General features: G+C 37.3%; 2 protein-coding genes across 3 annotated transcripts; one reads left to right on the plus strand and one right to left on the minus strand.

Annotated features, from left to right (window-relative positions):
- Positions 1-25: 25 nt before the first annotated feature.
- b3gat1b (beta-1,3-glucuronyltransferase 1 (glucuronosyltransferase P) b) lies at positions 26-12449 on the plus strand. Of its 2 annotated transcripts, XM_055207852.2 has the most exons (6): positions 26-352; positions 4407-4713; positions 5238-5363; positions 7615-8126; positions 8204-8500; positions 8801-12449. In XM_055207852.2, the coding sequence occupies exons 3-6, from the start codon at positions 5252-5254 to the stop codon at positions 8885-8887; spliced, it is 1008 nt and encodes a 335-aa protein (XP_055063827.2). In that variant the 5' UTR covers positions 26-352; positions 4407-4713; positions 5238-5251; the 3' UTR covers positions 8888-12449. The 2 variants fall into 2 exon arrangements, with proteins under 2 accessions (XP_055063827.2, XP_055063826.2); XM_055207851.2 differs by lacking the exons at positions 26-352; positions 4407-4713 and having other exon boundaries at positions 4956-5363.
- On the minus strand, positions 11597-24239 carry LOC129446650 (beta-galactosidase-1-like protein 2). Its single transcript, XM_055207850.2, has 19 exons — positions 24013-24239; positions 23398-23583; positions 23245-23313; positions 22647-22742; positions 22000-22108; positions 21109-21201; positions 20040-20121; positions 19542-19606; positions 19265-19349; positions 18611-18748; positions 18048-18128; positions 17851-17957; positions 16743-16889; positions 16595-16666; positions 14711-14789; positions 12339-12426; positions 12134-12245; positions 11929-12045; positions 11597-11735 (listed from the first exon to the last, which is right to left on the minus strand). Exons 1-19 carry the CDS (start codon positions 24102-24104, stop codon positions 11652-11654), a joined length of 1902 nt encoding a protein of 633 aa, XP_055063825.2. The 5' UTR covers positions 24105-24239; the 3' UTR covers positions 11597-11651.
- Positions 24240-24254: the final 15 nt, after the last annotated feature.

Consider the following 24254-nt stretch of genomic DNA (forward strand, 5'->3'; position numbering starts at 1 on the left):
CATGTGGCGCTGATGGTTGCACTAAACCCCTAGATGGCGCTGGTACATTTTATAAGGGTTCTGTTTTCTTACGGTTTTATTGTGACCAGAATAAGATACATTTATTATTACGTAAATGTCAGATGATCCTTTACCTGCACCTGGTTGTCTTTTTGGTTGTGGTCTGTCATCGGCATTGTAGTTTTTACGTTTCATATGGCGCGCGCGCGAGAAAGACAGTGTTTTATTCAGACTGTGTCCTGCCGTAAAATATAACAGTATGTCAGATTCCCTAAATCTCTCTTGCTTGCTGAGAGAAAAGAAAGACAAACAAGATAACAGAGATTTTTACCTCACGTGAAAGATGATTCAGGTAAGATATTTTTCCTATAATAAAATAATAAAACGCCATTAATAATTTGACGTTTTTGCTATATAAAATATATTTTAATTATACATGCAGTTGCAAAAGTACACACGGAAGTGCAGAGGTAACGTTGATGATTTTTTTGCACAAGTATTAATAAATACAAGAAACAATGACAAATAATCTTCCAAATGATAAAGAAAATATGGTTCAGTCATTTGACTTACATTAAGGGTGTTTTCACATATACACTGTTTAGGTCGGCCCAAATGACGTGTCGCTCCGAGTACGGTGCGTTTGGGTCAGTGTGAACACAACAGCCGCACTCGGGTGCGCACTAAACGGACGTTCCGAGACCGCTCTAAACAGGTGGTCTCGGAGCGGCTGTCCCCGAACTCTGGTGCGACCCACCTGTGGTGTGAACACTGCCGGACCTCGGGCCGAACCAAATACAGGAAGTTCTCCATATGTTTGAGCCACTGGGCTTCCGTTGTGACGTGAGCCGGGTGTTATATTGTGGGTTAACAACAAACAAGCCAATCCTGGTCCGTTGCAGAGATTCTCTGTCTCCTTTACGTTTGAGCTGATGATTGTATAAATGCATTGCTGTCTTCCACACACAAATAGTGACATTACGGGCTTTTTTAACAAACGGCTCCGTGAGAAAGGCTTTAATAGAACAGCTGCGCAATTTCGCGTTAAAGCAAAGAAACTTCGCAAAGACGTGCATCGTTTATCTCCACATCTTGATAGCTGCGCTCTCCCTGTCAGGCTGGTTGTCGTGGAAACGTGGGGGTGGTCATGAGACGGTAAGAGCTGTCAGAGACCAATGACAGCGCTGACCGTTGTCACGTGGTGTACGGTGCGGCATTTCGAGTGCAGTAAAAAAAATAATATGTGAACACGGACCGCACTAACTGAAAAATGATACAATGTATTTTGGTGCGCTCTGAGGCCGCACCACGGTGCGCACCAACATATGTGAAAACAACCTAAGATATCATAAGAAACCATGTAATGACACACAATTAAAAAGCATAACTTTTCTTATGCTTTTTACTGGATTTTATTTTAGATAAATATGCCTCTTTCAGTTCCCTTGTATCGGTTTTATTTTAAGTAAGTTATGATTTACCCTCATGATAAGACATCATTTAAGAACCGTTATAAATAAGAGATGCTTTCAGGAAATGTCTTGCACCTCTTAAAAAAAACGTGTTGGTTTTTAGCACCCTTTGGCCTTGATGTTTAATGCGTGATGTTACATTTGTGACTGCAGAAATAATGAGGTTCATTTAATTTAGATATTTAATTTAGATATAAAAAAAGAAGGTTGTAGGTACTTCGCAGCATGAATTACATTTTTTTTACAATAAGTTTATTAAACTGTAGTTTGATGTGATATGGACCACGTGACCTGTCTGCTCGTGTTCTGCAGACTGAAGGCATTGGGACAGTTCGATTAGATCAGGAGGACAGAGAAGATAGAACATCAATACATCAACCATCAGCCAAACTGCCCCAGGATCTCATAGCATCAATTCAATGTCATATCATGTTAAGGACTGCATTTACTGACCTAATTAATTGATTTAAATGCGAAAGCCACTTAAAGCTAGAAAGAACATTAACATTGTTAACATCGGTGTTTACATCGTTTGTGGATTCAGAAGGTAAAGCACCATATAATCAGTACACATCTATATTAAAGGGAAAATAAGAGTAGTGATTGTCTGCCCCTCATACGATTTGCCTCCAGATTTGTTCACTTTGTTGTCATAGCAACAGTCATTATGCATACTTTCAGATTGCAGAGTTGGTATTCATGAACTGGTTCTTTTTGTAACTGGAATAATGGTTCGCAAATCTTTCTTTTTTCACTATTTTATCTCCATCGCAGTCTGATTTTATTGTTTCATTTGCATATCAGTCAGCTTAACTTTTCTTCTCCATTTTAGTCTAATTTTGTTTTCTAACATCCACTTTGGTCTGATTTCGTCCTCTAATATCCTCTTCGGTCTGATTTTGCTCTCTAATATCCATCTCAGTCTGATTTCGCTCTGCATATTTCCACTGAATTCACTCTATCCTGAATAGACTGAATTTACTCTATCCACCTCAGTCCAATTAGATCTTTAATATCCACCACAGTCTGAATTCATTCTCTAATATTCACCTCAGTCCGATTTGCTCTCTAATAGAAACTTTAGTCTTATTGTATTCTATACACCTCAGTCTGATTTGCTCTCTAATATCCACCTCAGTCCGATTTGGCTCTCTAATACCCACCTCAGTCCGATTTGCTCTCTAATATCCACCCTGGTCTGATCACGTTCTCTAATATCCACCTCGGTCTGATTTCGCTCTCTAATATCCACCTTGGTATGATTTTGCTCTCTAATATCCATTTCAGCTAGATTTTGGTCTTTAGTATCCACCTCAGTCCGATTTCGCTATCTAATATCCCCCTCAGCTCAATTTTGCTCTTTAATATCCACCTCGGTCTGATTTGCTCCCTAATATCCACCTCGGTCTGATTACGCTCTCTAATATCCACCTCAGTCTGATTTTGCTCTCTAATATCCACCTCAGTTCAATTTTGCTCTCTAATATCCACCTCAGCTAGATTTTGCTCTTTAATATCCACCTCAGTCTGATTTCGCTTTCTAATATCCACCACAGCCTCATTTTGCTATCTAATTTCCACCTCAGTCTGATTTCACTCTCTAATATCCACCTCGGTCTGATTTGGCTCTCTAATATCCACCTTAGTAAGATTTTGCTCTCTAATATCCACCTTGGTCTGATTACGCTCTCTAACATCCACCTCATTCCGATTTTGCTCTATAATGTCCACCTCAGTCCGATTTTGCTCTCTAATGTCCACCTCAGTCCAATTTTGCTCTCTAATATGCACCTCAGTCCGATTTCGCTCTCTAATATCCACCTCAGTCTAATTTTGCTCTCTAATATCCACCTTTGTCTGATTACGCTCTCTAACGTCCACCTCAGTCTGATTTTGCTTTCTAATATCCACCTCAGAACGATTTTGCTCTCTGATATCCACCTCAGTCCGATTTTGCTCTCTAATATCCACCTCAGTCCGATTTTGCTCGCTAATATCCACCTCAGTCAGATTTTGCTCTCTAATATCCACCTCGGTCCGATTTGCTCTCTAATATCCACTTCAGTCCGATTTGCTCTCTAATATCCACTTCAGTCCGATTTGCTCTCTAATATCCACTTCAGTCCGATTTTGCTCTCTAATATCCACCTCAGCCCGATTTTGCTCTCTAATATCCACCTCAGCCCGATTTCGCTCTCTAATATCCACCTGAGTCCGATTTTGCTCTCCAATATCAACCTCAGTCCGATTTGGCTCTCTAATATCCGCCTCAGTCAGATTTTGCTCTCTAATATCCACCTCAGTCCGATTTCGTTCTCTAATATTCACCTCAGTCCAATTTGCTCTCTAATATCCACTTCAGTCCAATTTGCTCTCTAATATCCACCTCAGTCCGATTTTGCTCTCTAATATCCCCCTCAGCTAGATTTTGCTCTTTAATATCCACCTTAATCCGATTTTGCTCTCTAATATCCACCTCAGCCCACCTCTTTAATATCCACCTCAGTCCGATTTCGTACTCTAATTTCCACCTCAGTCTGATTTGGCTCTCTAATAGCCACTTCAGTCTGATTACGCTATCTAATAGCCACATCAGTCTGATTTCACTGCTGTATAGTTACTGTAGTCTGATTTTACTGTCAGATTGATTGCACACTCTGATCTCCACCACAGTCTGATGTTATTTTCCATCTCAGTTTGGTTTTCACTGTCTTATCTCCAATACAGTTTAATGTTTGTTTGCTGTCTGATTTTGATCAATCTTCTTTCTTACATTCATTTGCAGCGTTACCAGTGAGGGCTGAAATGATTTAAGGAAAGAAATTTTGTGTTGACCAAACAAATCTAGCCTTTACAGAATCTAACCACTTTGAAACATGCATGCATAAATGAAACAATTGTGCCTTCTCAAAGGAATATTTTCCTTATGTTTAGAATTTTTTTGCTGGTGACGTTTCTGACGAATGGCCTTTGTCTCCACTGCCATCTCCCATCAGCATCCACAATTGAATTCTTTGTTGTCAAAATGAGAGGACACATTCTTCTAGAGGGGTGACCTCTCTTCTCTCCACTGGTACTGCTCACACCAGACCAGCCGAAGCTCTCTCTCTCTCTCTCTCTCTCTCTCTCTCTCTCTCTCTCTCTCTCTCTCTCTCTTTCTCTCTCTCTCAAAATGCCAGCAGTAGGACATCTGACTGATATATACTGTTTGTAAATGGTTATGTCAAGGCAGATGCAGAATGTAAGTATAACTGGTTATTAGCTGTTTCTGTAAACAGTTGTTTCATGTAAATGCTAATATGCTTTCTTTCATTAATGTGGTATTTATGCGTTTTATTGTCATGAAGAGGGATTGTTAACATATCCTGGTTTCAACTGTGCTACGTAAGCAAATATTTGGCTTTCCATGGTAGCCAATGTAACATTTTAATATTAATATGCCACGCTGGAATGCACACCCAATATAGTAAAGAGACACCTATTGGTTGTTTAGTCACTGTAGTTAAAGTAAGTCTGGTTGAGTTTGTGTAATGTAAACAGATCTAAAATATTTAAATCTATTCTGTCATCAACACATTGGGGGTGTATCCACTTGGTCCTTATTTTACTATTTACATACTGCAGTGCATATCTTTCACATACACGTTCAATGATTCTGTAAAATGCAGGGATGTGAAAATCTAGGAGTAGGTTTTTTTAGTCTCATCAAGAGAAGGAAGAAGATTTTTAGTAATATTACTTGTTTGGTTTTTGTCTTCATTACAGATCTGACAGTGGAAATGTGGAAGAGAAAAAACATCCTTACGCTTATATTGATTGCTTTTCCGTGGACTTTGCTTGTCACATTTTGGCAACGACATTCTGGCAACTCTTTGTTTTCAGCTCAGAGGGGTAAATACGAAACTCATCTTATATGGTCAGGGTATATTTTAGCAAACTGTTTCACACATTTTAAAGCCTCTATTTATGTTTGGGGTCACATTTGACCCCAAAGCTACTTTTGACCTACTTTTTGACTTGAAGTTACATTTGGTCACTTTGGATAAAAGTGTCTGCCAAGTATATAAATGTACGTACAGTACACACAGTGTTCCTGTAAAACTGATCTAATAAGTGTTTTTTACTATTAATATATGAAAACTGGTAAAACTGTTCTCAAATTAACTTTTTTTTTACTAAATATACACTAAATTGATGTGCTACAAAATATATTTTTGTACTAATACTAAGTGTATTGGTATTGTTATTGTTCCCATTAGTGCAATTTTTTATATTTGTCTCTATCATTAAATAAGTTTTAGTAATATTTCTAAATGACAGTCAGCATTTGGACACAAAGGCTAGTTACTTTCTTCTCTAATAGCTGCAATTTCATGAATTTATTAACATGAAAATGACTAATTATATAAAATTACATGCTAATTTATTATTCTGACAATTATGCTCTGCAATATCTTTTTTGTCTCATTGCTAAAAGGTCTGCATTTACACTTTGACGGTGCCTAGTAGCGACTCTCTTGTTTGTGAGCATCTAAAATCAGTCTGTATTACAAATAAAAAAACAGTAACAAATATAGTATAACTTTTAAAACACATATTTGTCAATGCTAAACATCTATCATTGATCTGAAAAATCTCTATAACATTGTTCTTGATAAAGTGATATTGTACTATAGTGCACTATGGTGTAACTGCTCTAGGGTGTAACTGAATTTGCATTACAATAAGTGTGTGTGTGTGTACACTAAAGCATTTAAACCCGGCTGAAAACGCCAGGCGGATGTAAGGGGTGTTTCCAGCATTGAATGACATCCGGGGTTAGCCCAGACAATTTTATGTAAATACAGGGATCGCTAGCCTAGAACCAATTATAACGGCTATGCTGCACATGTTCAGTGTTTTCTTATAAAAAAGTTTTAGAGTTGTAATTTAAATCATTTTAATTTTTGGGTGAACAATCCCTTTAAAGTGCCCTATCTTCACACACTAGTTTTGTACATAATATACCAAAAATCTTCTTTAGTACTTAAGATAATCTTTAAAACAAAGGTTCAAACAAAACAAAACAAAACTTCTTTAATAGCATTAATTAACTTGTCAAATCTATGAATCCACAAAACGAGGACCTTAATCTATTTTTAACTTTTTAATACATTTTAATAAAGAATCCATGAGTCATTTATTTGTCATTGGTGTTACCTGTGATTTAAACAACATTAATGTTGATACTAAATATTTTTTCTCATTACAGCTTGTGTATTTAGTTAAAGGTTGAGTAGAGGAATAACAGCAAGAAAAATAATTGATTATTAATATTTGATTAATTAAATTCTTCATCTTTACCCAGCATCGTATGAAATTATTTGATTCTCAGTTTGACTTTTTTCTTTAAAACCAACAAAAACAAAAATATTCAACCAAAAAGGCTTTGATGCAAAGACAAAAATATCAAAAATGTCTAACATCCCATATCAACAACAAAATATTACTAGAAAGTACAAGAAAATACATTCATAACACCAAAACTTGGTTTAACACCAATGACACAATGTAATACCAATGACAAAATGAGAATATAATAATAGATAATGAATATTTTATCAGCTGTTGTTGCTTTGATACATCTGCTTTGTTTATCAGTCGTTGAACGATGTGCCTCCGGTTGGTTGTTTTTTCCCAACCCTCCTCAACTGTGATTGGATGGCCGAGTAAAAAGTGACATTGGCGAGCTGAGGGTTTTATCCAAAGTTAAAAAAAATTCAACTCTGGGAAATCAGTGCTAAGTGCGGAAAAAAAACACGGAGGGCCGGTGCTCAGCACAGACAAAACCTGCCATTGGTAACTTGAAAACCCACTTCCATTGGAAACAATTGAATACATACGCCGGCCGCGGGCGTAAATGCTTTGTGTTCACGCCCCCTAAATGGCAAAAACTTTACTGTGAATGTCAAAACTTCTATTTAAATAAAAATAAAAATTGTGATCCTGTCTGTGAAAGTCCCATAATCTAATAATGATGTCAGGTGCATCAAAGTTTGATTTCAATCATTGACTTGATCTTCCTCCATATTAAAGATATCAAGATCCTCTAATATTTTGATAGTTCCTATAGGATTAAATCAGATCGCTTTTGTCCTGACAGATGACAGGTCTGCGAGCAGCAGAGCCCACACACAACACTTCAGACTTCAGGAATCCTGCATCACCCAGAACACTAAATTCATGGAGGTCACCCGGACGAGGTGCACATACAGCCGCCTCCCACCTTGCTCTGACACGCTGCCAACTCTTTACGTAATAACGCCAACCTACAGTAGGCCCGTCCAGAAGGCGGAGTTAACCCGTCTTTCTAACACCCTCCTCCATGTGCCCAACCTTCACTGGTTGGTTGTGGAAGACTCTGCGCGAAAGACGGCTCTGGTGTCGAACCTGCTGGGATTCTCAGGTTTAAATTACACCCACCTGAACATTGAGACAATTCGGAACATCAAAGTACGAAGGTCTACCAAAGGTTCACGGATCCCGCGTGGCACAGAGCAGAGGAACCTTGCTCTTCGCTGGCTCAGGACTACCATCAGCCCAAACTCTGGTCATAAAGGGGTCGTCTACTTTGCAGATGATGACAGTACCTACAGCCTGGAGCTGTTTGAAGAGGTAAGTCTTAAATTGTTCCTGAAGTTTGTATGCAATGTAGTTTTTTTCTAATCTTTATCTTTTTGCATGTACGGCAGATGCGCAAGACTCGCAAAGTATCCGTTTGGCCGGTCGCATTTGTCGGAGGTCTTCGGTATGAATCACCCAAAGTCAACTCTCTGGGTAAAGTGGTCGGTTGGAGGACGGTGTTTGACCCTCTTCGACCTTTCGCAATTGACATGGCAGGGTTTTCTGTGAATCTACAGCTCATTCTCGATACACCTCATGCCTACTTTAAGCTTCAGGGAGTAAAGGGAGGATATCAGGAGAGCAGTCTGTTAAAGGATCTGGTTACTCTGTCTGATCTGGAACCCAGAGCTGACAACTGCACCAAGGTCAGTCCATTAATTTTGATAATCACTTAAAGAACAGAAAGCCGTGATCGACTTGGTGTGACGTATTTCCGAGTGAAACAAAATATGACACAAAGAAACTAGTGGGTGTGGCTTGTGTTTTCCACTGTTAATTGATTGGATATTGAAAAGTGGGTGTTTCATTCAGTACTAGAACTCGCAGCAGACATTTGGAGTGGGCGTGTTAACAGATGATCCGACCAAGCCGTCTCGCTGACCTCATCAGAGAATGATTACTTATTTTACTTTAATGACAGTAATTAGTTAGTTCTCTCTTTTCAGGTGATGGTTTGGCACACCAGGACGGAAAGACCTGTGCTTGTGAATGAAGGAAAAAAGGGATTTACAGACGCCAATGTGGAAGTATGATCAACTGCATGTATGCTGTATTTTTGACGGTAGATGGGTTTCCAATCAAACGTGAAGCAAATCTTTTCAAAATTCGCAAACATAGAAACCCAACAAATGTGAATTAGGTGCGTTTCCATCAAGTTGTGCGAGTGAATGATGGTGATATTGGTAACCAACAGTAAACAAAACAAGGCACGCTTGGAAAATGGAGACAGGACTGCTTTTAGTCATGATGGGGGAAGTTATTTATTTATTAGCAATGCAGCTTGTAATTGCCAAACTGAATGCTGTGCACAGAAGAAGGAATGCAGCATTTTTGATACAGGCACTAGCAGCAAGGGCATTAAGATGACATCAAGCACCATATATGATAAAGAAAGTGACAGCGGAAACAGCTAGATGGTCCCATGGGTTTAATGTTCGCTATGTCAGAATTTATTCGGCAAATGCGTTACCATCACCCATTATTTGCATTTACTCTTAAAAAATCACCTTAAGCGAACGAAAAAACTTTTTTGCGAATTAAGTGATTTTTATTCGAAATTTGCCAACTCTATGACTTGTTTTTGATGCATTACTTAAAAATGTGCATAAAGTAATGGTGATAGAAACATGGCTAGTATTACAAGTTCTGCAACGGTAGCAATAAAACTGTAAATGTTTACGTTGCACCTCATTAGAGATGCATTGGATTTAGTATTTGACCATAGTCTGAATAGCAGTTCTCATCACTTCAGCACTTTATTCTCCTTTGTACACGGACAGTCTTTCCTCTAAAGCTTTAAACTATATCCTAAATATGGCTTGAAGGAAACTGACAGCTCTGTCGTGAGCTGCAGGACTCTCCGGTTAACTCTTTCCCCGCCAGGGTCTTTAAAAAAAGTTGCCAGCCAGCGGCATAATTTTTTATGATTTTAACAAAAGTTTAATGCTTTCCAGAAAATGTTTTTCTTTAAATATATAAACATACAATATATCAAATGAAAGAACAGAGCCTCTACTTAAAAAACAACCCTGTTTCATCCTACCTTCATTTGTTACATTTTTATCACCTGTCAAATATGGGTCGGTTTCTTCAACAAAAAAAAAAGAATTTTGAGCAATAATTTTGTGAAGGACTTTTGATAGATATCAGATATAGAGTGATCCTCGAAACATACACAGAGTTTGAACTATTTGCCCTAAGGGAATACTTCTGGGTTTTATAAGTTGGGTAGAGCGTGTAAACTCGTCAATGGCGGGGAAAGAGCTAAAGATGTTCAAGAAAACTTCTGTATGAAGTATATTTGGTGTCTTGTGTAGAGTTCAGATACAGTTAGAATAGAAATATTTATTTCACTGTACAGTGTTTTTTGTTAGTCATAACCTTGACTGTGTAAATAGGTGTGTTTGAGTTCATGCGACGCTGGGCAGAACGATCGGCGAGGTTTGCTGCTTGCAGTCGAGGGAGAAGTTAAAGACGAAGTCGTCAAGTGCTTGCCTTAGTGACATTTGCGCCGTTTCCTTTTTTTGAGAATGAAGTGAATTAGATGGTGAATTTGTAAAAAACAAACCTTTTAATAACAAGTTACAACCAGAAACACTTTATATAGAATATTTTAATTGCTGCTTACACTGTATACCCGAAAATATTATTTAAATTCCCACTTGAGTTTGGTCTTTCGCTTTTTTAATTTTAATTTTATTACTTTATACAATATAATGTATTATGGTTAAAAACGTTAATTTATAATGTGTATTATTGGAACTGAAAGGTCCGAAACATGAAACGCACATGATCGTTGTCATCAGTGAGGCGACCTAGGGCCCTATTTTAATGATCTAAGCACATTGTCTAAAACCACAACGCACAATATGTGTGTGTCCGAATGTACTTTTGCTAATTTAATTTCTTTGTCTCATAATCCGTCCTCATTTATGTCCAAGAGACTCAATAATAATCTTTTACATTTGAATCCTTTAATTTTTCATATTTAAAAAGCGCATATTACTAACACGCTCATTAAATAACAAAAACAATATTGCGCCATTGACTTTAGACCAGGTTTTAGTCTGTCAATGGTGTAGTCTATTTTAGTTGCCGCAAAATAGAAATGCGCCAACAATGCACCTGAACACACCTCGTTTTCAGACCAGAAGGCCCATGGGCGCAAAATTGGGTGCAAATGCATTTTCTATTTAAACGACTTGGCGCTAAACATGAAAATCATAATTGCGCCGGGTTAAAACTAGCAAAAGACACTTGCGTCGCGCATTGCGCCGGGTCTATGTTAGGCCCGCTAATGTTTTCCCTGAGAGTTTTATTGACAGGTGGCCTGACCAATCACAACACATATGTTATGTGCCACATAGCAAAAGGGGGTGGGTCTTTGTGAAAGGTCACTTGTAACAAGTTTTTATATACAAAGTGAGCATTAAAGTCGCAATAAAACGGAAGTAGCACACAGATAAGTCATTTGTAAAAAATGCCACAATATACGAAAAGAAATAAAAGATTTTAATTTAAATTTCAGAGTCACATCTAATACATTATACAGACAATCAACAATGTATATAAATTTGTTTTTTCTAACACACAAAGCTATCATACACACAAATACACACTCACACAGACTCAAATTTTAATGCAAATAATAATAAATATCTTAAAAAGTAAAAAAGTTACAAATGTCATGGAGTGCAAAGCCATGTTTAGAATACAAAAACGTCTTCATTAAAACCAATGACTTCTGAAAACTGTTTCTGTGATGCTTGATAGTCCCCATTGTATAAAACCTCTTTGTTAAATATCAACTGCCATTCCCAGATCGGGTGAATCTTCAAAATGGATTTTAAAATCCCCTTCGGCTTCTTCAAACACAATGACCTGTTAAAGGACAATGAATCGATCATTCACTTATATTCTAGATTATAAATAAGTGTGCACTGACTTCAGCATTGACATGCAAAAACTTACAGCTAAAAACAAATGAGACCTGACAATCTAGATTGCTGTACAGACCTTTCCGGTTCTTCATCGACAGAAGTAACAAAAAGACAAATGTTTTGTATTAGCTGACCTGGTTCATTCCACTGTTAAGGAACGGCCCTGGCAGAAACAGAGCCTGCTGCGGTCCAGCCTCCCAATAGCGTCCAATGTTCTGGCCGTTAATAAAGACGACACCTTTACTCCAGCCCTGCATCAGAACAATAATGTCATCAATAATGCTTTTAGGAAATTCACAAAAATTGTGTTCTTGGCATTTTAATTTTTAAATACTGAACCGTCAATTTGATGAACGTGTCACTGGGATAGCCGTTCACAAATATCCTGCCCTGGAAAAATCCAGGGAAGCTTGGTTTTTTGGGGGGGATCTTCCAAGGTGCACTGTACAATCTGAAAATGATTTTGTAATGAATTTTGTAAATAATTCAATTATGTTCATGTTCTTTCATATCATTGTAAGATTAATAGTTTTATAATACAAACCTGTCAAAGAAATCTGATGTCATATCCAGACTGTAGATTGTGAAATCTCGAAGTGGCACATTATTGAATAAAATGTCCCCGACAATGCCTGAAAATAAATATTCAATATGATGATAGTGTTGGTTGTAATGTGTTTCATCTACAGAAAACCTCGATAATCAATGCAAAAACAGACAGAAATTTTATTTATTTGTTTACAATAATGGTGCTTAAAAGGTTTTTCACAGCGATGCCATAGAAGAACCATTTTTGGTTCCTTAAAAGGTACCCTGACTGTAAAGACTTTTTATACGTGCTTTAATACTTTATATTTGCTTTCAACTATTAAAGTGAATTGATATAAACACGTTAATTAATTTCATTACTTCAAGAAACCCAACATGTAATACTCATTTTAACCTATGGAGGCTGCCATTATGTTTCGAGTTCTGAAGTGATGACGTGTAATGTTGTGAAATATTACTACAGTTTACTATAGTAAATACTATGGTATCTATTATAGTTTTTATGTGAGAATTTTTTATTTCCCACCTACACATTCTTTCCTCTCAGATCGCCTTTATTTTGATCTTTTTTTATTAGTATGTTTTCTGTATTATTCTTCATTTATGTTACTTTCTGTGAAAGGGCTCTACAGAAGATCTGATGCTGTATTTTTAATTAAATGCAGACTAAATATCGCCACCTGATTCTGTGTGCATTTATAACTCTTTTCTTCTGTTTCACATTATTTTATAGTTTACTGATTGAATACTTGTTTAATACGTTTACCTCGCTGTAGCGTTAATAGAATGAGCTTTATTGCAACCATTTGACGTCATGTGATGAAAAACAAAATGCCTCGGATTAAAGATTTTTCAAGTTTATTAAAAGTACGACATTTGTACTGTGTTTATTTTCACATTCATATTGCTAATTTCAGTATTAATTTATTAAACCATGCATGTGTTTGGGTGATTCTCACGAAACCATTGAAACACCACGGCACTAATGATTTTAGCTTTAAAATGTGTAATATAGTAACATTAAAAAGCATCAGAATTAACACACTACTGTGTTCTACCTTGCACAATGTGTGATTTCAACATAAGAATTTATAATTGTAAATTTTATCTCATTTTCTGCTGAAATTCTCATTACCGCAATTTGTCCGGCTGTGTTTGAACATGCGTTATGTTTTAATTTAATCAAATTAACACAGAAATATTAAGAAAAAAAAAATTGATGTTTTGCTAGACTACTTTAGATGACAGAAAAAATATTTACTGAATATTCATGTATAATAATAATAAAGAAAAATTAGGAAAATGATGTGTCCGTGCCTGATGTTCTCATCCTCCGCAACACTTTTTGAGAACAGTTTAAGCACACATACAGAATTTTAATAAAGTTTGATTTAGAGTGAACAAGCACATTGACCAGTTACTTCAAGATGGCTACCATGTAAGATCATTTTTTTACAGTTAATTTGAAATATTGTCTTGTCAGAATGCTTGTACGACGTTTTGATTATCATTACCGCAACAGATGCTTATTAAATGTTAATTTAATTAATAGAAGCATAATACTTTGATTTTAAATGCATGTGCAGAATCTCCAAATATGTTCTTTCAGGTTTGTCATGTCATTTTGAAAATATGTCATTGTTGATGTTTTCTGACTGTTGCGGTAATGAGATTTTTTAGGCCTAATTTTTTAAATTATGTTACAAAAAGTGTTAAATGATAAGTAAATGTTTTTAAATTAATGTTCCCATTTACTCCAGACTTTGTTTTTCAATGTCTGGTGGGAAAAAAGTAAATTTAAGCAATTTTTACATTTTCATGCTTGACATTTTTAAAACCAAGTTTTCGTGAGAATCACCCGTTTATAACCGGGGTACTTTTTCAGTCAAAAATTGTTCTTCTAATCTATGGCATTGTGAAGCACCTTTATGTTTAAGGGGGTGTGCACACCAAAGCTTTTATGCCCGCGGCCAGTGTATGTTTTCAATTGTTTCCAATAAAAGCTCGGTGTTTTTCAAAAAAGCCAGCAGCTAGCGATTTTTTTTTTTGCCCTGAAAACAGGCACTCGGCAGTTTTTCAGCACTAGTGCCTAAAGTTGAAAAATATTCAACTTTGGGTGAAAAGCTCCGCTCGTCAATGTCAGTTCTCACCCGGCCATCCAATCACAATGGAGGAGGGGCGGGACATTACCACATCAACCAACCGGCGCATCGTACAACGACTAATAAATAAAGCAGAAGTATCACAGCTACCAAAGTGCTCAGCTGAAAAAACAGCTGGCATTCGGCGTCCTCCAGGCGTTTTCAGACGCTTTTGGTGTGCACGCCCCCTAAGATTGTAGTTTATCATGAAGATATGCTATTTTACCTTTGCGCTGATCATCCATGTCTTTACCGTAGTGCACACGGCCACAGTTCTCCACCAACAGGCTCAGAGTTCGTTTCCCCTACAGAACCCCAATAAAATCAGATGATCTCTCATGCTCTTGAAAATAAAGATGCTTCACGATGCCATAGAACAAAAATTTTTGGCTGTATGATTCCATAAAGAACCTTTAACATCCAAAGAACCTTTCTGCTTAAAAGCATGTTCTTAAAAACAAATGTGCTTAATAGGTTCTTCAAAGCAATGCCATAGACCCTTTTACTGTCTATACACAATGATGACCTGGCAGCGTATGCGCGCGCATTTAGGCAACGGAAGTATGGCAAGAATAAGCCGTAAAGCAACAAAGACAAAGAAAGTTATTTTAAAAAGTTGACTATCATCTTTTCCAACACAGCTACCAGATCCGTGTACTATAGTGGAGTGGATAGAAGACGTTAGCAGATGGCCAAAAATAAAGTTGCCAGATACATACGTATATTAGTATATTATATTAGTGCAACCAAACGCAACAACCAGACATTTTGATGCTGGGAAACCGTTTGAATAAACTTTCTGAGTTGCAACCATGTTAGAACCAATGGGGAATAACACCACTTCTGTTGCCTAAATGCAGGCGCAGGCTATTTGATCACATGAGCTGTAAAAGGGTTTATAGAACCCCCTTTTCCAAATCTTGACTAAATGGTTCTTTGAGGAACCAAAAATGGTTCTTCTATGGCAGGGTTCCTCAAATCTTACCCTGGCGGTCTGGAGGATTGCAGAGTTTAGCTCCAACCTTGATGTGCTCCGGACCTCCAGGGTAAGATTTGAGGAACAATGCCATCAATTTTTGGTTCCTTAAAGCAACACTATGTAGTTTTTTTATCTTTAAATAATGTCTCTAAAATTATTTCAGTGATAGAACAACTTTTAACTGGACAAATTGTACTGTTGCTGCAACCTGAGCAGCCTCCTAGCTGCTACAAGCACACTCTGAAAGTGGCGGTCGAGGGTAGGAAACACAGCCCCACCCCTCCCCCTGCCTGCAGAAGAGTGTCTGATACCAGGCACTGTTGCGCTTTTCAACCACATGGGGGAGCTGTAAGTCATTTTTACATGGAAACTACATAGTGTTGCTTTAAAGAACCAAAGAAAAACAGAAATATTAAAGGTTCTTTACAGAAACATTTAGGGGCACACCAAACGCGTTTTAAACGCTTGAAACTGCAAGGCGTGCCGCAGTGTCTTTTTTTGGTCACTTTAAAAAATAGCAGTGCGGCGTGGCTTTTTATATTTGTTGGCAACGACTGAGGCAGCTGTCCTGTAAAATCAAATATTAAACCCTTTAGACGCATCTGCAGCAGGCACTTATTTTGACAAGACACGTGATGCACACAGGATCTCTCAAAGCGCAGAACACATATTAAAAAAAAAGGAACCAAATACATGATGGGCTACATACATGTGATGAACTTCGCATCGTGCGCCCTCGAAAAAAGAAGTCACCGGACTCCACTGCAAATTACTGTAAACTTCAATCACCACAACGGAAGGCTCGCATATCCCCTCTGATTGGACAATGGAAAGACGCGAATCATGTCGGACGCTTTTCCGCTCTCAGTGCCCCTTTCAAAACGCGTGCTGCGGCAGGCGACAAAAAACGCATTCAAAAAAGGCAACTGCCATAAACATGTGTGGTGTGATTGGCCCCTTAGACAAAAAAGGTTCTTCTATGGCAGAGTAAAGCACCTTTATTTTTAGGAGTGTAGCATCATTTAGCCTATAATAAGTGGTTCTTCTGTGTCATCACCATTTGTAGCACTTTGAGTGGAATATCATCATTTAAATCTCTTTTAAATGATTATGATAGATAAAATATTATACCTTTTCATCAGAAACGGCTAATTCCAAATTTCTGTGGTAAAAAATGCCAATGAAACTTTGGTTCACAAACACCTATGGAAAAAAAAAAACGTATTTACTAAAATGCATTTAGAGTGGATACATATTCATACATAATAGCGGCAATTACCAGCGCTCTGTCTTGGATGTTGTTTCCTGATTTTAAAAAGCCTCCTGTGGTGATGATGGTCTCATAGAGAGTATATCCATATGCCTGACCGTTGCCATTATTCACAGGGAGATTCTCCATATTCACAGGAATCTGGGATTTGAAAGGCTGCGGGAAAAATGGATCCTGAGCACCAAATATGTGTATATGTGTGAATATTCAATATTAAATATATCAATGTTATATTTCCACACAATGCTACAAATAATTGTATATATTAAAATATAAAATTATACCATCGCCTAGCAAGAAAGAAAAACACCTTTACAATTGCCAACAGAGAGTATTTTTCCTTAGGTGTTTGTATGAAAGCTTGAAGGAATAGTCTACTCATTTTCAATGTTGAAATGTGTTGTTGCCTTGGCTGGGAGTTGTTGATGCATCCCTCTGTCGTCTGTGTGCGTGCGCGTGGGCGCTGGAGCGCGCTGTGACGCTTCTTTAGCATTTAGCTTAGCCCCATTCATTCAATGGTACCATTTAGAGATAAAGTTAAAAGTGACCAAACACATCAACGTTTTTCCTATTTAAGACGAGTAGTTATACGAGCAAGTTTGGTGGTACAAAATAAAACGTAGCGCTTTTCTAAGCGGATTTAAAAGAGGAACTATATTTTATGGCGTAATAGCACTTTTGGGAGTACTTTGACTCGCCTGAAAAGTCCGCTCCCCTTCTCCCTCTCATAATGGGAGAGGGAGGGTGTTACTGCACCGAGTCGAAGTACTCCCAAAAGTGCTATTACGCCATAAAATATAGTTCCTCTTTTAAATCCGCTTAGAAAAGCGCTACGTTTTATTTTGTACCACCAAACTTGCTCGTATAACTACTCGTCTTAAATAGGAAAAACGTTGACGTGTTTGGTCACTTCTAACTTTATCTCTAAATGGTAGCATTGAATGAATAAATGCTATCGAAGCGGCGCAGCGCGCTCCAGCGCTTACGTGCACGCACACAGATGATAGAGGGATGTATCAACAATTCTTAGTTAAGGTAATAACATATTTTAGTATTGAAAATGAGTAGACTATTACTTTAACAAATAACAGTGTTTCTTGAAAAGTGAACAACTTACCTCATATGTATATGGCAGTGCATCCCACAGTGAAAGATGCTGAAACATAATGGCCGGTTCATATGCTTCTTTCCAGCGGAGGCTCGGCATCTCAGGGAGCGTTTCGCCTGAAGATCACAAAAAACAGCCAGGCTTCATTCTCACTATAAATGTGTTTTACATTAAGGAGAATTGAAATAAATAAAATCATAACAAACTGTTAAAAGTGCTCAGAAGATCTCTGAGGAGGTGAAACTTTGGTGTATAATCTCCAGCTTCTGACAGAGGAGCATCATAATCTGTGAGACAGCGAAAAGAAAGTACTGCATTATCCACTATAATAACAAATACAAACATTATGTTTTTGTATTTTTAGTGGCTCTGCTTGTAACCAACTAGTTGTGCCACTGTAGCTCCACGCTGTGGGTATTACATGCAGTACAACAATACCAACCTAACACTGAGATTAAAGGGATAGTTCACCCAAAAATCTGTCATTTACTCCAAAAGTGTCCCCAAAGTGTCACCGCAGTGATGCAGCACGAGTTCCCTCAAAAGGGAACTGTAACAATGTATCTTAAAAGGTAACACGATGTAACCTTGCTCTAACTTGAAATGTGTCCCCACATTTAGTCCTTGACATTGAGGGTATTAGACCTGGAAAGTCCTTGAAAGGTTCTTATATTTGAAGTTAACTAAGGTGTGGGAACCCTGGGTGAGTAAATGATGACAGAAAGTTCATTTTTGGGTGAACTATCCCTTCAAGATGAGAAACACAAACCGTAGCTTGAGACGAGAGCCTTGTAAGAGGGGTTAGCCAACGCTCCATTTATGAAGCCAAAGTTTGTCCCTCCGTGAAACATGTACAGGTTGATGGACATTCCAAGTCTCAGTACCTCCCTAACCACGGCAACCAGGTCTGTTAGAGAGAGATATTCACATCAATTCCTTTGGTTTTTTGGGAAAAGCGCATGCTGTTTTAATAATTCAATTCAATTCGATTTTATTTATATAGCGCTTTTCACAATACTTAATTGTTTCAAATCAGCTTTACATTAATAGAAGCAGTAAAAGCACCGAAAAACGACAGATAGCACAACATAATACACAATAGCATAAGCAGTCAAATTTGCTGCGGCTATGACTCGACATTATGAGCGAGCGTATTACTAATGTAACGTCTAGAAGAAGAAGCTAAGTTAAGCCCAAGCAGGCTACCTCCCCGGGGTAAAAAAACCCCTAGGAGAAAAAAAACTAAAACCCCGGGTTGTTTAGCCGAGGAAATAAAAAAAGTCCTAGGAGGGAAAAACCCTTGGGAGATATATATATACACACATATAAACGGATAAGGAGATTAAGCGCAGATTAAGCGGAGAATAAATCAACAAATGTACTATTTCTCAGAATAAAAATGTGCCAAGTGATAACATCTCACCCTCCGCAGGGAAACTATGGTGTAGACCACCCCAGCCATCACAACGTCCCGTCCAGAGCTCCATTATCAGCGTAGGACTGTTGGGCTTCATACACGTACATTAAAAAGTCATTTCTTTTTTTTTTACTTTTAAACAATTTAAGCATCGCTCCATTTACCGTTTTAAATGAGAATGTGAATTCATTTTCTGAATTAATTTGGAATGAGGTTGGAAAGCATTCAAAATAAAATGTGAATTTACTTTATTTAATGAATATACAGACACACAGACAGATACCTGGACGGTTTTCAGATATTTGATGTCATCCAGATTCATTTTCTGAAGATTCAGAGCTCTTAAAGCTGTGATGGAGAAAAAATTAAATACAAATGTTTTTTAATATGATTTACAGTGTTTGGACTGTTTCTACGCCCTAGGCAAAACCTCTATTGGGAACCCCCCAACTGCACCCCTATTGGCACCATAATTTTAGCAGATTTCCATAGTTTTATAACAATAAAATACTATTGTTATTATGGTGAGAAGAGTCAATTTGTGGTTATTTACTTCAAATAAAAATATGTTTGAACATATGTGTTAAAAACAGAGGAAAGCAGGTTGTGGTCTTAAAAAACTGGTGATAAAACTTTCATTGCAGTGCAGTGCTAATTTTTTACTCATTCAAATCAATGATGCAGAAGTCAAAATGTATGCGCTCTTTGGTGACCTCTGCAGCCAGTGGTGCCATAGGCGACTGCCTGGTTTGCCTATGCCTAGAAACGGCCCTGTTTGTACCTCCTTTGATTCCACCGTATTTCAGGCCCTCGTGGTTGTCTGATGTCAGGAGAAGTTCCCTGATGCCTCGTTCCAGAAGAGCCTGACAGGAACCACAGCAAGCTGTTAATAAAACAACTACATGATACATGCTCAGATTTTAAACAAAGTAATAAATAATATAGGCTACATTTTAATATGACACCAAAGAAGTGGTGGCTCGTGACTGCTCATATGAGGGGCGCAAATTCAAAATATGTGTTCGGAGTGTCATGTGTGTTGCTTGTGTTTTCAAAATATGTTCGGAGTGTCGAGTGATCCTGCACTGTAAAAAAAATTCCGTAGAAATTGCAGCTGGGTTGCCGGTGACTTACCGTAGATTTGAATGTGTGTTTTTTGCTGGCAACATTTTGTTCAAAGTTAAATGAACGTTGAACATTTGCAGGTCTTTGTCTTTATAGAGTAAAACAAAACAAAAACAGCATCAAGCAAAACATTCTGGGAAAAAATCTGAAGCAAAAAACAGAAAAAGGTTGATGATGATTTCTGGTTCCCAGAATGCTTTGCATGAGGCTGTTATTGTATAGTTTTTTTCTGTAAAGATAAAGACTTGTTAATATTTCAAATGTATTTAACTTTGAACAAACTCTTGCCAGTAAATAACATAAATTGAAATCTACGGTAAATTACCGGCAACCCAGCTGCAGTAACATTGCAATTTCTATGGAATTTTTTTACAGTGTGTGTGCGTCACGTGTTTTGTCAAAATAAGTTCCTGCTGCACACGCGTCAAAACTGTTTATGATAAAAAAGACGCTCACGTTCACCAAATACACACAAGACACTGCCTTAACAGTAAACTCTGATTACGCATGAGATTATGCGAGAATCTGGCAAACGCGAGCGTCTCGTTTATCATAAACCCTTTAGACGCGTCGGCAGCAGGCACTTATTTTGACAAGACACTTGATGCACACAGGATCACTCGACACGCACAACATACTTTGAAATTACAACTTCGCATTGAGCGCCCTCAAAAAAAGAAGTCACCGGTCGCCACTGCACCCAAGTGTGAAATATCAGTCTGTACCTCTTTAATAAATGACATGTAGTTGCCATCTCTTGCATAAGATCCATATTTGTTCTCCACTTGGACAGCAATGATAGGTCCACCTTTCTTAAACTAACAACAAAGAGGACAGTGTAAAAGATACAAAACCCTTCACTGTTAAACTTTTTATTGTATATATGCGGTAACTCACCGGCAATGTGTTGCTAGTGAGTTACTGTAACTGCCTCATCACAGTGCCATAACTGTACATGTTTTTTACAGTATGATGGTTTTACCGCAGTTCCATTTACTGTAAACGTGTTTTTAAAAAATATTACCTTGAAGGGGATTTGAACCCAGGTCACCCTTGTCATAGGTCCGTAACACTACCACAGTGCTACAGAGTAACTTGATGAAAATTACTTGCTTCACTCCCCAAGTAGCCCCTTCTGTCATTCTCCCAACACTCCGAGGAGCAAAATCTTGGCGTCACTAGTGTTTTGAAGTCTGGAGGTCAAATTCAAATTTGACGGTCAAGCATTTATCCATAATCTCTTTCTACAATTCTCAATAAATTATTTACACTGCTGAAAAACTATTCACATTTTGAAATGTGCTTCTCTGCTAAAAGCATAACAAATAAAATGTATTTCATTTCATAGATATATTTTATTTTTCCATTTTATATGCTTTTATAACACTATTTTATTCAACTACAGTAGCACTACTACTGTTGTTTTACAGCAGTCTACCGCAAGTTCAAAACATACAGTAAATCACTGTAAATTAAATGTTAATACCCGTAATGCAATGCATATTACAGTAATGAACTGGAAAAGAAAATTATGGAATTTTACTGGCCATTTTGTGGTAAGTAACTGTAGAAACAGTGTTGTTAAGCACATGGGATACTGTTTAAAGGAATCCTACCTGGAAAGGCACTACTTTGGGAATGAGCTTGTTAAAATATACATCTACAGCTGCTAGGAATCCTGGGTAAGTACTTCTCAGCATCATCTCTTTATCACGTAAAAGCCAACTATACAGAGACAGGGGATTTGAGATGGTAAAAAAATCTGTTGTGAAACAGTTTCCTAATAATATTTTAAAATGTAAAGAGTCATGCAGGACATAATGGGAATGTTTATCATTATAAATTTTACATTGAGTTTTTTTACTTACACATATAAATTATTTGAATTAAATTTACTGTAAAAGAAAGTACATGTATTTTCTTGCTGAACATTAAAGAGATTTTTACTGTAAAATGTATTGTAATTATTTAACCTATACAAAAATCATATATTTTGCATTACTTTTATATTATTGCAAAATTATATTTAATGTCTTGTTAAATCTATTACAGTTAATGTGAAGGTTCTGTACAGTTAACCAATTAAATTGTTGATTACATTTTACATTATCCATCTTTTAAAATTATTTTTACAGCATGTATTGTGCAATCATTGTTTTATATTTTAAATTTTGTTCCCTGTGTGACAACTAGCCCCGGTCCCTCATATATCAATGGAGGAATCATGACATGCTATTGCGTAATAAAGAAACATCAAAATCACCTAGGCAGTCCTCCAAGGTCAAGATCTGAGCCTATGTATGGTCCTGGACGTAAAATGACCCAGAGCCCCGCTTCAGCAGCCATGTGAAGAAAAGCTCTGTGGGTTGCAATAATATACTGGAGTTAAATAAAGAATTGTAGTATCTCAAAGGGACAACTTTCTGAAACCATCAGTTCATCGATTTTATAAGTGATCACATGGTATCTTAGCATTTGTAATAAAATGGCACTTAAAAGCCTTGTTATTCAAGTGTCTATAAATTTTGATCTAATAATGTAAAAGCTTTAAGCTGGATGAACGGTTTGTGTTGTTATGAAAGAGTGTCTTTAATGGTGTATCCTCAGTAGAGTTTCAAACCTGGATAATGACACCAGTATGAAACAAGACAAGGAGCGTCCCTGCTGACAGCCGCAAACCAACATTACTGTCAGGGGAACTGCAACAGGAGCTCTCTAAGATGTTTGTTTTACATCTCATGTCTAACAGTTTAGTTTAAACAAACGTGATCCACATATTTAGAATCCTGGAAGGTTCTCACATTCTAATATGTGGATCAGTGTTAGTGTTGTCACGTATGGGAATCAGGTGGAATTCTTACTCTAAATCCAAGCCACCTTGGAAACGGAATTCTTCTTTCTCCGGCTGATGGAGAGACCATGGCACATCACTGCAGGGTAAATACAGACTGATCAGTGGTCAGCTCTTCCCATTGACCATTAGCATCCTAAATTATGTCTTATTTTAGACTTACACAGTGAGGGTGTTAAGGCCACAGGCTTTCATCTTCATCATCCGATCTTTCCAGTAGGCTCTGGGAACACGGAAGTAGTGAAAAGAGCCCCCCAAAATACGGAACTGCTCTCCTCCAAGGGTGAACTGGGATGAGTTTACCATCATGCCCATGGCCCGGTTTATCCTTAGTTTTCCTAGGTGACCTCTGGCCACATATCAAGAGAAACATATAGCATATAACATTAAAATGTAGTATAAAATAATATACTGTAATATAAATTCCTGTCAGTTGGTGCATTGTGTTAACAGAGCAAAGGTTATGGGATCGATTCCCAGGGAATCACACATACTTATAAAAATGTATAATGTAATATAATATAATATAATAAACAATATATTTAACGTTAGATAGTTGTATTGTAGTTTTATAACAGTAATAACCTATAAAATATTTTTTTCTTAAAGTAGAATTTTTTTTACAAACGTTGCAGTATTAGGCAAAAGATTAAACTTACACTTCCAAATTTCTATGCATAAGTTGTTTAAAAATACTGAATTTTCATTGCATTTATTATACAACATACAAACATAAAACATTTTGAACACTAGATAAAAGTGCAAAATTGTGTCTTACCCAAAGTGACGGTAAATAATAAAGCCAGCGAGACTTAAGAAGAGAATAACATAACGCCTCTTATGAACGCTCCTTACACTAAAAACAACCATCTTCCGGTTTAATCGATATAAAATTATACAAATATAATCTAAAACAACATGCCCTTTTGGTTTGTGTAAACGGGAATGACATTTATGCCATAAGTTGCTTGGAAACAAACAGATTGCGTCGCTTGGGTATCTGCGCTGTAGTTTCTGTGC

The sequence above is a fragment of the Misgurnus anguillicaudatus genome, chromosome 12 (assembly GCF_027580225.2).
Source record: "Misgurnus anguillicaudatus chromosome 12, ASM2758022v2, whole genome shotgun sequence".
NCBI classification, from domain to species: Eukaryota; Metazoa; Chordata; class Actinopteri; order Cypriniformes; family Cobitidae; genus Misgurnus; species Misgurnus anguillicaudatus.

Coding starts and splice junctions, on each gene's coding strand:
- b3gat1b (XM_055207851.2), top strand. CDS start 5,135: ATGCAGGGATGTGAAAATCTAGGAGTAGGTTTTTTTAGTCTCATCAAG. Junction 8,127..8,203: donor GCCTGGAGCTGTTTGAAGAG/GTAAGTCTTAAA, acceptor CATGTACGGCAG/ATGCGCAAGACTCGCAAAGT. Junction 8,501..8,800: donor GAGCTGACAACTGCACCAAG/GTCAGTCCATTA, acceptor CTCTCTTTTCAG/GTGATGGTTTGGCACACCAG.
- LOC129446650 (XM_055207850.2), bottom strand. CDS start 24,104: ATGGTTGTTTTTAGTGTAAGGAGCGTTCATAAGAGGCGTTATGTTATT. Junction 19,350..19,541: donor AATATCTGAAAACCGTCCAG/GTATCTGTCTGT, acceptor ACGTGTATGAAG/CCCAACAGTCCTACGCTGAT. Junction 12,046..12,133: donor ACACGTTCATCAAATTGACG/GTTCAGTATTTA, acceptor GTTCTGATGCAG/GGCTGGAGTAAAGGTGTCGT.